The sequence below is a fragment of the Balaenoptera borealis genome (genome assembly GCF_965194805.1).
Source record: "Balaenoptera borealis genome assembly, chromosome: 18".
In the NCBI taxonomy this organism is placed as follows: domain Eukaryota; kingdom Metazoa; phylum Chordata; class Mammalia; order Artiodactyla; family Balaenopteridae; genus Balaenoptera; species Balaenoptera borealis.
This window is the reverse complement of record NC_138877.1, coordinates 46,576,555-46,590,710: the sequence shown is the minus strand read 5'-3', so window position 1 is coordinate 46,590,710 and position 14,156 is coordinate 46,576,555. Positions and strand designations below refer to the sequence as shown.

Genomic DNA, 14,156 nt, shown 5'->3' with positions numbered 1-14,156 from the left:
TTACTCTTAGTCATCGTGCAGGTGTTAGCATGCGGACTTCTCCCTCCACGTAGTCTTCCCTGATTCCTCCCAGGGCTGAGTTAGATACACCTTGAGTCTATGTGGTCTCATCCTGTGTATCTTGCCATTTGCTCCATTATCATCATACGTTTGATCATTGTTTCTCTATTTCTCCATTAGACTACCAGCTTTGTGAAGGCAGAGGTCACCACTGTATCTATGGCATCTGACAGGTATCCAGAACATGGTGGACCTTAATAAATATTTGCTAAATAAGTAAATTCATTGTTCTTAGAGCTCACATGTAACCTTCTCTAATATCAACCTTAGTCTGATTTAAAGTCTTGCTTGTTGGCAAAGATAATAACATACACTCAAGTCAGTGCTGATGAACTAGTATGACAATTAAGTCCATTTCAAAAAAGTTTCCCTCTAAAACATCAACTTTGAAAAACCATATGAACCATAATGATGGTATATAAAAATAACTGCTATTGAAATAAGTAGCATTTATTTTTCCCTTAATGCTGCCAATCACTAAGAAAACCTAATATATGCTGTTCTAAAAGTAACTGCATGAATAAAACTGATCCTTCTTAAAGATTATCTAACATGTCTTTAGGACCAGCAGCTATATGAGGCATAAGCAATACTTCATATTATTATTCCAGCTTCTAAAAACTTCCTGGAGAAATCACTGGCATATTACAGGAAGAACTACTGGTATCTCTTAGTACTCTCTAATTTCCTTTTCATTTCTGTCCTTAATCTGAACTAAGGTAAAGGCAAAAGGAAAAGCTAACAGGGTAATAAAAAGATAATAGGAATACCAGAATAAACAGGCCTAACATCTGATAAACCCTGTTCTAAGCTAGTTATCAAAGACCTTAGAACTTTAATATTCCATTATACTTAGATTTAGATTTATGACAAATTTTCTTTAATGTATTAAAAAAAGACATTATGTCATGAACTAAAGTTTAACTTCGATAAAACTATAAGCTTCAAACAAAGAGCAATAAAACATCACATAAAATTCTTGGTTTTTTTTTTTACCTGTTTTCCCGTTCATACATTTCCCTGGAGGCACTTCGAAGTTGATCAATTTCTTGATTAGTTTTCAATCTGATTTGTTCCAGTTCATCACGTAGTTTATTTTCATATTCTGTTTTATAATGGTCTCTGCAAAGAGTCAAAAGGAATATCCATTTTTTTTGTTTGTAAAAGAAATAGGTCTTTGCCCTTCATGTAATATTTTAATATCTTATGTCAAATATGCTCTACATACAATATTACTTGAAAAACACAGTTTAGATATAAAGCTTTAAAATTCTTAAAAATACCATTCCAAACTAGTTCCATCTAAGATTTTCTTTTAAACATATCACCCTAAAGGCTTAATTACTATATAAAATGTTCACTCATGTTGAATAATTATTCATCTTCAAAAATATTTTACTAATTTAACGCATATGGCAAGAGACTTGAAAACTAATGCATTATGGAAGGTTCTTCATTTAGAAACAATGATCTGATGTGGTGCATATTGGGAGACAATTAATCTTAAAAAAAATGACCCGAATGTACTCTTTACAAAACCTTTCCTTCTAAGCACAACAACCATAGCCACTGTGACCTCTTAGCAAAGTCACAAAGCGTTACACAGGGTATTAGCAGAAGCACAAACTGAAGAAAAATACCACAAGCTGGGAAAAATGTTATTAAGAATAAATAATTCAAGGATTATAAAGGCTATAAAGGAATAGCTTATTCATCTACTTGAAGAGAGAAGACAGGATTGAAATGCAGGAGTCTGATTCCAGAGCCTGTATCTTAAACCAGTACTCAGTGCTGTCTCCTTATTCTTTTATGTTTCACACAGTCAAGAAAAGGTCAGCTTAGTCAGGTTCCACACAATTACATTTTCTTCAAAAATATACTTCTATAAAGATATTTATATACTTCCATAAAACACTTATGTAGAGATCTTAGTCACTGGGAATTAAAAAGGTTATATCATAAGAAAAAATAAATAAAAATAGTTACAGTGTATATATCCTTACCTAAAAGAAATAGGCTTTTGGTTGTTGGAAAAAACAAAATATCTTAAGAAAAAAATCAATTAGAATATGAGTAACTTATGAGGAAACAAAATGAACGATTATCTTAATATCATCCTATAGACCTTACAAAAAAATCACTATTCTTCCCCAAAGCCAAGAGTTCCCTCAAAGAAGCTGGTGCTAATTTATATCTATTGATATGGAAAATAATGTAAATCTTACCTTGATGTTACGTACTTTTCATACATCTCTTCTCTAGCCTTTTTGGTTTCTTCAAGTTGAGTTTGAAGTCTTTCAAGACGATCCTCTTCATGGGCACAGCGAACACTGAGCTCCATGTTTTGGCGGTTGAGATATTCTTTATCCTTTTGCAGTAAAGTAACAGTATGCTGTAAGGTGCCTACCTACACACACGCAGAGACAGACAGTGTCCAGAGCAATGTCATCTTACTTTTCAAGGCTTACTGAGTTATTTTCTTTCATTTGTGCTTTTGTCCAACATATAAAGAGGGCTAATTCTTACCATGAAAATTTTCATATAAACAGAGCTACTAAAAAATCCCTTCTTTCTAGCAATTACATCAGAAAGGAAAAAAAATGTCCCTCTCACAATTCTGCCCTGGGCTGTGTCCACAATCACGGTACGATAAAATACAAGTGACTCTATAAGCTTACCTCTTTTGATAATTCACTTCTTTCTTTAGCTTGAATTATGTGAGAGCCTTCAAGTGTTTCATGTTTTCTCCTTAAGTCAGTTACTTCCTGTTCAAGTGCATCACGCTCACTATAAAATTCAAATACATTTATTTATTTTTACTAAAATAAAACTCAAACACATATGTAAATTCTACGTCTCTTTTTATAACGAACATTTTAAAAGCATCGATTATGTTTCAGGAAACTGAACAGAGACACTTCAGTGTCATTCCATGAACGATAAAGTATCTGCTTTTCAAATTTAGAAGGGACTCTGTTCAAGACCTTGTTCAGATACATAAACATGAATTTATTATCTTCAAAAAATAAATATGTAGGCTACACTAATCAGCAAAGTAAATAATAAAACTTTCTAAGGTACACTCTGGTATCTTTTCATTAATCATCTTCAATCTAATCTTGAAGCCAAAACTGTTAAAGAATTTAAAACATGGCTCTAGGCTTTCAGTTGTTAGGCTAAAAAAGGCCTTAAATCATCACTCAGATTGCATAGATGATACACAGGCAGGCATTCTTGTGATTATTTCATTCACAAGTTGTTTATGATTACCCAGAGATTCTAATTTCCATTTTCAGACCAGCTCTTTCCCCAACACAGCAAAATCAAGAATTGGACCAAACCTACAAACAGGTATCTTAAAAAATGAGCAGAGAAATAGATTTGCTAATTCTTAACTTGTTCTCTGCAGTGAGAATCAGTTCCTTTGCACTTGATTTCATCTACTCCCCTGGTGTTTCCATGGAGAGAGCTATTAAGAATTGTTTTTCTTTTCATTAGATTTTCAATAACTCATTTAGAAAGATGACTTCTAAGATTTCTTCTGCTTAACAAAGTATTATAATTATACTTGAGCAAAGCACAAGTTGAAAAATAACAATCACCCATAAACCCACCAACTAAAGATGACTAGCAATATTAATATTTTGGTAATGTTACTTTAAGTATTTTATGCCTTTACATACAAATGTTTTTATTCTCACAAAGTAAGGACTTTTGCTATGATTTTTTAATGTAAAAAAAAGATTATAAAGCATGATACAGCAAAATACTCATGAACTTGCTATCCACAGCTGACGACAGTTACATTTGTCTATATTTGCATTAAAGTTTTGTTCTGTTTTTTAAAAAGATAGAACACTACAAGTAAAGCTGAAGTTCCCTATATTTTCTCACTGTTCCAATATCATCCCCTAGATACAATGATGAATTTCCATATCATATGTTCTTTTACATACTTTTACTCACCAATTGTTAACATTTTGTCATATTTACTTTGTAATATTTACTAAATATTACTTTGTCATATTTATTCTCTCCCTCTCTGTTGTTCATGTATGTGAATAAATATATATATATGAATTCGTATATATAAAAATACACACACATATACAGGTATACACGTCTACACACACGCACACAATTCTACATGTGCATTTTTTCCCCCTCAACTATTTGTCATACGCAGACATTAGGTCCCTTTATCCCTAAATAATTTGGTGTGAATTTCCAAAGGTTAAAGATATTCTCTTATGTAATCAGAATATAATCATCGGGACTTCCCTGGCGGTCCAGTGGTTAAGATTCTCCCTTCCTTTGTCTTTCACGACATTGACCTTTTGTAGCGCACAGGCCAACTTTATGGAATGTTGCTCAACTGTCATTTGTCTGATGTTTTTCTATGACTAGATGTAGATTAAGCACTTTGGGCAGGAATATTACAGAAGAGATCATGTGTCCTCAGTACATCAAATAAAGATGTATTGAGATGATGTCACTTAATCTCATGATTGGTGACAATAACTTTGATCATTTGCTTAAGGTGGTATCTGCCGAAGTTCTCAACTATAAAGGTATCTTTTTGCCCTTTGCAATTAATAAGTAATCTGTGGGAATTTTTTTCTTTTACAACATTTCACAGTTTATTGAGTCCTATAAAATAACTGGATAATTGCTTCTACACACTTTCAGTGACATCTGAAAGTAAGAGATATTCACCCAAATTTGCTATGGGATATATTTTAACATTCTGTTCTCTAATATACTTTTACCCAGTGGCTTTAGCTTCCAATGATGACTTTTGAATCAAACAGTATTATGAGGTTACAAAACAGTCATTCCAATAAGCACATGTATTTATTGGTTGGCATTCTACTGTGAAGATCCTCTTTATTTACTAGCACACACTCAAGGACTCTTATTCTGTTCAATGGATTGTAACTCATTATTGTTAATATTCATTTTGATATTCAAGTTGTACCTATTTGGCCAGTTGGAGCCCCTTGAAACTAGCTATTGTGGTGTTGAATTGGAATTAGAAGTATCGGTACGATCTTACCCATAGTATGTTAAGCCATCCTCTCACTTGCCTCTTCATTGCGCCTCTGCCTACTGAAAGGGCCTAGAAATAACGTTCAATGTAGCAATGACCAGGACCCAAATCTTAATTTCTGAATAGCATTCTCCACTAAACGGAACCAAGACTCCTTAAAGAAAGGGCTGAGGCAACGAAATTACAAAATAAACCTGAGAACTTTCTGTTATGCCAGAAAGTTAAGAAACTGCCTGCTTTGGGGGGGAAAGAAAAAAAAGAAAGAAAGAAAGATGGGCACATGCATTTTGCTTTTTAAAATTTAATATTATGTGTTTGACTTATCCATATACACATTCAGATCTAATTTAATGATTTTAATTGTTATGTAGAATTACATTAGAAAAATAAATCACAATCTATTTTCCATGCTGCTGTTGAAAAGCATTTGAATTCTTTCTAATAATGATGCAGTTAACATCCATATATCTGTTTTCTTTTGCACCTTTGTGAGAATTTATCATGGACATAAAAGTGATTTTTTTCCCCCAGTTTATCTTATATGTTTGTGACCAGACCATTTTTTAAAAATCCATTCTTTCTATTGAGTGAACCAAAGGATTCACAGTTTGGGCCACTCTTGCTTGGTTGTTTTTCTGTTCCATTTCTAGCACATGATGATGCTTATTATGTTTTTATTTCCTAAGTTTTCATTATAGAAAATAAAACATACATTAAGAGAGATGCTAAAATGAGACACCTCCCCACCTCCACTTTCATCACTCACCTGCAAGAATTATCAACTCATGACTCATCTTGGTTTGTTTACCCTTCATTCATGGCCACCCTGGATTATTCTGATGACTATGCCTTTCAGTTTTCTCCTTTCAAATTTTACTTATTATTGTTATAGATTTATAGTGGCAGAGAGGACATCAAAACACCAACTCAAAGTATCATCTTACCATCACAACCTACTTCATTTTGAAATGATTCTTTTGAAATCTAGCTTTCTTCGAAAGCCCAATAGTATAGCTATCATGGATTTCAAGCTCCAACAATCACTGTATTTTGACATAACAGTACATACATAATAATACATAATGCATGTCAGTCATGCTGGGAGTAGGAGCACCAATGTTATATCCCCCACATCCTTGCAAATTTCCTTATGGCGTTTTACAATTTATAAAGCATTCATTCAATTAACAAACACTCACTGAGTGACTACTTTAGTTCAAGAATTATTTTAGGTGCAGGTAGATATAGCAGTGAACAATTAGGATAATCTCTGTATATATACACATGCATATATATACTTTCATAAATATTACTTTATTTGATCTTCTTAATTTATATAGTGCAGTTATTGTATTAGCACCATCTCAGAGATGACAAAACTTTGGCTTAGAATGTTAAGATTTCCTAGGGACATACAGCTAAGTGGTGGTTCATTAGTACATTCCAGCAAAAAGAAAATTATTTGCCATAGCTACTTAGCAGCAGCACAATGGGAAACATATCCTCAGAAAGTATTATTTTTTGAAAGTATGTGTGCCTTTTGTCAAAAAGGAATAGCTGAAAAAACTTTAGATAAAACTGCTAAGTATTGAAATTGGTGCCATAAACTAAAAATAATCAAGTAAGATTTCAAAAATATTTACACACATAGGATTTCACTGGGTTCCTATCTTCTAAGGCATCACATTTGAAAAGACAAAAGCAACTTCTAAATAAAATAAAAACAACTGATATAAAAATACAATCTAAATCCAATAAACTGCGAAAACCGCATGCTTCTGTGCAATGAAGAATAAGATATATGTCAAGAGAATAAGAAGACATAAGGTATATGTCAAGAGAGTAAGAAGACAAGCCACAGACTGGAAGAAAATATTTGCCAAAGACGTATCTGATAAAGGACTATTATCCAAAATATATAAAAAACTCTTAAAACTCAACAGTAAGAAAACAAACAACCCAATTAAAAAATGAGCCAAAGCCTTTAACAGACACCTCACCAAAGAAGATATACAGATGGCAAATAAGTACATGAAAAGATGTTCTGTATCATGTTATCAGGGAAATGCAAATTAAAGCAACGAGATATGACTACACACCTGTTAGAATGGCCAAAATCCAGAACACTGATAACAAATACTGGCAAGGGAGTGAAGCAACAGGAGCTCTCATTTATTGCTGGTGGAAATGCAAAATGGTACAGACACTTTGGGACAGACAGTTTGGTGGTTTCTTACAAAACTAAACATAGTCTTACAATACAAGTGTGGTCATGCTCCTTGGTATTTACCCAGAGGAGATGAAAATTTATGTCCATACAAAAAACTGGCACATGACTATTTATAGCAGCCTTATTCCTAATTGCCAAAACTTGGAAGCAACCAAGATGTCCTTCAATAGGTGAATGGATAAGTAAACTGTGGTATATCTTGACAATGGAATGTTATTCATTATTCAATAGCACATTATTATCCAATGAATATTATTCAAAAGAATTTATTCATTATTCAAATGAGCTATCAAGCCATGAAAAGACATGGAGGAACCTTAAATGTATATTACTAAGTCAAAGAAGCCAATCTGAAAAGGTTCCATATGGTATGATTCCAACTATATGACATTCTAGAAAAGGCAAAACCATGGAGACAGAAAAAAATAAGATACAAAGTAGAATTAACGACATTGATGGTAAGAATTCAAGTGACTCTGATGCATGCTAAAAATGAGAACTACTGTAGCCATCTTAACTACTTACCTCTTGACTTTACTGTAGTTCTCTTGACGGTAGTCTCCTTGCTGAATTAACTGTTTTGTGTCTGCTAATTCTAAGGCCAAACGTTGACATCTAATTTGAAGCTCAGAGTAGTTTCTGCGATCTTCCTCATAAGTCTATAAATAAAAATAATAAAGCATTTCAAACCAAACATACTTGATCAAATTCTGTACTGAATTCTTCTGTTAAGCTGTGCGTATCCTTGTAATTTTAAAAAATCCTCAATTTTTCTATTTAGTAATTTTTCCCTACTCAAAGACAGGTAATCTTAAACTCACTGAGTAGTTTGTAAATTCATTTGTTTAAAACTTGAGCTCTGTTTTTCATGGAAAAAATAGGCCAACTATGCTTTGGTTAATAGAATAATACATAAAATGACTACTAATGTTAAGGACGTTTTCAACATTTACGGAGTTACCATTAGATGCTAGAGACACAGAAATGAATAAAACACTGACCCTGTTCTTGAGGAGTTTACAACGAGAGACAAAGAGCCACATGAACATCAAACATTCACAATGAAAAATAGTTACTGAAGAGATTAACCATGCATTTTCAGTTGTGGTATTCGGAAAAAAAGGAGTTTTGCGGCACTTGGAACACAGTTCTACATTGATCTTCCTGGTACTCATCAGACTAGCAGAAAGGGACTGCAGAGATGTGGAAGAGGGGTAGAAGTGAAAACCTTAAAAGCACACCTGGCCCTCCTTACTACAAGTCTCGTTTCTCACCATTTCTCATAATCATACTTCACCTCCAACCCTAATAAAGATCTGAGGTTCTCTGAACACACTACGCTTCCTCTAACCCAGCGGTCCCCAACCTTTTTGGCAGCAGGGACCAGTTTCGTGGAAGACAATTTTTCCATGGACTGGGGCGGGGGGGTGGCAGTTGGTTCAGGCAGTAATGCGAGTGATGGGGAGCGATGGGGAGCGGCAGATGAAACTTCACCTGCTCACCTGCTCACCTGCTGCTCACCTCCAGCTGTGCGGCCCAGTTCCTAACAAGCCGTGGCCCGGTAGCGGTCCGTGGCCCGGAGGTTGGGGACCCCTGCTCTAATCTGTTCGCACTGCCTGAATAGCTGAATACTGTCAATACTCCTTTAGAGTACTGATCTTAGTGTATCATCAAATTCGTTTTTTTACACCAGAGTGTAAACTTCTCAAGGGCAGGGACTTTGTCTTGCTCACCATTGGATCTCCATCACTTTACACAGGACTTGGTATACAGTAAGAATGAAATACTTTTCAATAAATCAGTGAAGAAATGCATGAATATGGGAATGGGGAGGAGAAGCAGGACACAGAGACGGAGTCCCTACTTCTTCTCCCACTTTCAACTCATCAGATCTTGCAAGCAATCATCAACTCCACCCCCAGAACCTGTCACGGGAAATACATCCTGTCCCAAGTCGTTCTTTTTTAAGGAGCTGACGAGCTCAGTGTGGTCACATTCAGTCCACAAATACTGACCAAACTATTTCTAAGTGACTGGTCCTGGGCTAGACACTGTAGATACAAAGATGAGTAAGACTGTTTTTGTCCCCTTTAAACTATTAGACATGACTTTGAAATGTTAGCTCCCAAATTTCTATCAAAGGGCTGTTTGAAAAATGTAATAATGGAAAAACTATACTGGCTGTGCTTTGCTTTGGTATATACTATGTTCTTCTGCACTGATGTTCTCCATGAGAATGAAATGTTACTATATGGTATTTATTAGAGGATCATAGCTGAGGATACTCTATCATCTCCCCAAAGAATCATCACACACATCATTTCAGACCTAAGTCCCAGAAGATGCTTTAGCTCCCCTGAAGAATGCTTTTACCCTTCTAAACACTACTAATCATGTAACTGTTTTGGGAGAGTGTATAGTGTTATAGTTAGGATGGAAAGCTCCAGAATTCAACTGTCCAGAACTGAATTACCTGCAGTAACACTTCGAGCACATTTACGTCTCAGCACTTCATTGTCCTAATCTACCTCATCTACCCTGTAGAGTTGTTGTGAAGATTATATCAAGTAATACATGAAAAGTGCTTATAAAAATGCTTAGCACATAGTAAATGATCATGAACTATAAATTAATATCGTCACAGTGCTTTTCCTTTGCTTTGGCTACTAGGGAGATTATAGCCAAATTGATAGCTCAACCTTAATAATTGCACAAAGACTGAGACAGACTCCTGAGGAATATAAACACTTAAAGGGTGAGGAAAGGACAAAGAGCCCTAGGAACCTGAGGGAGTATTCACAGAAACAGAGGGTGAACCAGGGGCGTGTGGCGGGGACAACCGTAGAAGAGCTACTTTGAGGAGACAAGACTGTCAGGGGTACTAATTACTACTGAGAAAAAACCCACAAACAAATCCATTAACTCTTCAGGGATGGGGACAGAAAGTAGACTGCCAGGGGCTAAAGCAAATATATCTGAATACACAATATGTCCTTTTTGGTGTTATTATACATGCATTCTCTTGCTTAATACTTAACTTTATGACTGAGCAAAGTATTATCCTCATTTTTACAGTTGAGGAAACAAGGCTTGGAGAGGGTAAAAGTCTCAGAGCTCACGAACAGTGTGGTAAGGACTCCAATCTAAATTTGTCAAACATCCGAACTGTAGGCAATTCTCTCTTTAGTTTAAAAGTGGAGAAAGTGAAGTAGATAGAGAAGAAAATAGAGATAAATGAAGGTTTCAAAAGATGGAACAAGCTTGGACATGTTTAAATATCGATGGGAAAGAATAGCAAAAGAGGTACTGATGCTGGAGAAAATGGGCATGGTCGGGGGGCAGGGCAGTAAAGCCCCTAAGAAGGCTCAGGGTGTGGGCTCCATCTTCTTCACTACGAAGACTTGTCTTAGACCAGCAGCCACGCTCATCATGGCAGGCTTTTCTCCAGCTGATACAGAGTGTTAAAAACTTGAATTTGGATGTCCTCAGGTAGCTCTTATCAATGCCTTACAAGTCACAGAATACTCTTTACCCTACTGCTTCACCTATTTCCTACTATCCACTTGTTTTCTAAAGGCATAGGATTTTCCACTCCTTGAAAGCCTCTTCCCACTATAAACAGTAAGAACAAACAAACAAAACAGAACGAGTGCAGATGTAAATATGCTTATGGCAAGAAAGTGTGGGAGTTCTCATCTGAGGATTTCTATTTTCTCTGTGCAATGAAATGCCAAGTCATTTGCTGAGAGGGAGAAGGCAAGTGGAAAGCTGGAGATGTGAGGAGAGTGGTGAATGCGTAAAATAACTGCTGTGAAAAATGAGAGAACTAGAAAAAATAGAATTACAGCACAATTGTGTGGGCCCATTCGAAGTCGGTAACAATAAGCTTATAGCCTTGTTACTGCCTCTGTGATTTTCTCCAGTAGTGCTCACGTAGAAAAATAAAGAGTTGAGATTCTGTCAGGCAGGTTCGATAAAAAGACAGGGAGGAATTCGAGAACACTGACAAGAGAAAGGTTTAAGACTGATAACATGATGAAGGGGGAAGAAAAGACAGGAAGATATGGATAAAAAAAAAATTATATGGATTGGAAATTCTGCTAAAGAGAGGTTGAAAGCAGTTGATTGAAAAATGTGGAAATATAGGAAGTAGTATGCTCAGTGGTCAGCCTGAATTGATAACTTCAGAAGTAAATCCGTTCTGGGAGACAAGGAACAGAACGCGGGCCATGAACCTGAGTGCTAAAGAAGAGAAGAGGTAATCATTCAGAATGAGAAGATCAATCAAGTGCAAGGCCAAGGTTGTGGATGAATCACAAGAAGTAACCCAGGAAGCAGCTAAGGTAGAAAGGAAGACTAAATCTAGACCAAAGGTTCCACTGAGTAAAAACAATGTCCCAGTGGTTTGCAAATGAAGAAGGTTACAGAGTAGGGCATCTAGATGAAATGAATGCCCCCCCAAAGGTAGGGGTTTATGTGAGTGTGGAAGTGCCAAAATCTAAGATCTAGAGAGGACATCAATACCCGGCCCTGAAATATACAGGGTATAAACTTCTGGAGCAAACAGCAATTCCATAGGAGATATGCATATGTGTGTATTTATTATATTGTACATGCATGTGTCTGTAACATAGTATATATGCGTGGGTGTGAATATATATATATATATATATATTCTTTAAATATAAACACTATATGACCAAGTATAAGCAGAAGTTCAACACAGGAATGTACATATCCTACCAAATCTTTTAAGACTTCTCAACTGAAAAACTTCCCCTTAAATAAATGATTACCTTTATATTTTGAAAAAAACAATCTGCTTCACTTACTATTAGCAAATAAAATAGATTAAGGCATAGCTTTGGAAAAAAAGAAAAAAGGAAAAAATGAATCAAACCCATGACTGTGTAGAACTTTAAGGCTAAGGCTAAAGATGGTAGAGAAGACTACTTCGTATTACTCCTACGCATTCTTCCTGACCCGAACTCAGCAATATCTTCTGTGGGAAGACTCCAAGCCCCAAATCTGAGTTAGATGTCTGTCTTACATTTTCCCACAGCACCTGGTTCTTAACCGCATCAGAAAACACATCCCATGTGCTGTGAGCAGCCATTACTTGCCTCTCACATCAAAGGAAAAACTAAAGGGAATTTTCTCTAATTCTAGTACCTAGTACTCTGCCTATAACATAGAAAGTTTATAATTAATGTTTATGGAAAAGAAGGAGCAAAAGAGGACATTAAATAGACTGAAACCAAAGAAGGAAAAAGCTTAATCTTTTCAAACATAAAGAAAGAGAACACAAAATTTCCAATCACCAGCCATTTCTAACAGAAAATTTCTACATAAGAAGTAAATAGGTTTGGTTAACAGCAAGTCTCAGTGTCCTTTTTGAATAAAGAAAAAAAACTGCATAGGGATAATGACAATTAAGTCACTGAGATTTCAACTGTTTGCCGGTTTTCTACACATCTAGAATGGAACTGATTTTGATTGCCAGAGTTAATGTCATCTTTTCCATCTCCTAAATTATTCATAAGAGGAAATAATAGAAGGCTATCTCTAGCCTGAAAAAAGTAAATCTGTTATCGTAGTTGCATGTTTTCTTGTCTTGTCTGTAATCCTCAGTTTTCCTGATATGCACCCTGAAGCTCCTTGAAGACCTGCCTTATCTCTGGTTACAGCCAGTAACCCTCACATAGTAGTTACGCTGGAAATGCTTGTGGTGTCAACTAATGTTGAAATATAAAGGGACTATGCAGCACTAGCATTTAAAATAACTAGCTCAAGGGCTTCCCTGGTGGCGCAGTGGTTGAGAATCTGCCTGCTAATGCAGGGGACACGGGTTCGAGCCCTAGTCTGGGAAGATCCCACATGCCGCGGAGCAACTGGGCCCGTGAGCCACAATTACTGAGCCTGCGCGTCTGGAGCCTGTGCTCCGCAACAAGAGAGGCCGCGATAATGAGAGGCCCACGCACCGCGGTGAAGAGTGGCACCCACTTGCCACAACTAGAGAAAGCCCTTGCACAGAAACGAAGACCCAACACAGCCATAAATAAATAAATAAATAAAAATTTTTAAAAAATCTGTGAAATAACTAGCTCAAGATGTAGCAAAAGTGACTTTAAAAATTAACGATTAGTAAATCATCAGTTTTCCAACTGAAATTAAAGAATATTATAAATCTGCAAGTAAAACACCTCAGTTGAAACAATGATATCGATGCAACATATACGCATAATTTTCTCAAAGATTTTGAGAAAAGCAGCTTGAAAGGGGCTTCTATTTCTCAGTCTGGGTGGTGGTTAAATGGGTGTGTTCACTTTGTGAAAAGTCAATTAAAATTTCTTTACAACACAAACGTTTTAAAAAAGTAAGACAAGAGGCTTCAACCAGGAAAACGCTAACTGGGGAGAAGTTCTGCAGGGATCCTGGTCTTAGGAATGGAAAGGGGGACACGCAAGGGTCACACTGAAGGGGAAAAGGGCTGAGCAGGATGGAAAGGGGTAATAAAGAGACACTCAGTTTTTTACTCTCTATATTTCTCTACTGTTTGATATAAAAACTGAAAAATTTATATCATATGGTGTTTTGGCAAAGTTATCAACTATTAGACCTTTTATATTTAAAATGAGATGCCTTCTCTCCCCCTATCCCCCCCGCACGGCTCTTATTTTCAAACAACACCAGCTGAGCGTTTCACAGTTATAGAATTTCAGAGGTGAAAGATAGACTGGAGATAATCTATTACTAACTTCTTATTTCCATGACAAGAACATTAAGGCCTAGGGGGGTTAAGCGATTTGTCCTGGA

The 14,156-nt window shown here is 35.9% G+C and overlaps 1 protein-coding gene across 5 annotated transcripts in view; it reads right to left on the bottom strand.

Annotated features, from left to right (window-relative positions):
* The window catches only part of PIBF1 (progesterone immunomodulatory binding factor 1), a 220,880-nt gene that overhangs the window by 175,664 nt on the left and 31,060 nt on the right, over nucleotides 1-14,156 (bottom strand). For 4 of the 5 annotated variants that reach the window (XM_082365951.1, XM_082365952.1, XM_082365955.1 and 1 more), the window contains 4 exons: nucleotides 7,866-7,999; nucleotides 2,739-2,847; nucleotides 2,286-2,467; nucleotides 1,057-1,182 (listed from right to left, as the gene is read on the bottom strand). In XM_082365951.1, coding sequence (XP_082222077.1) covers nucleotides 1,057-1,182; nucleotides 2,286-2,467; nucleotides 2,739-2,847; nucleotides 7,866-7,999 — 551 coding nt within the window. The remainder of the gene's footprint in view (nucleotides 1-1,056; nucleotides 1,183-2,285; nucleotides 2,468-2,738; nucleotides 2,848-7,865; nucleotides 8,000-14,156) is intronic. The other variant, XM_082365954.1, reaches the window with a different exon arrangement.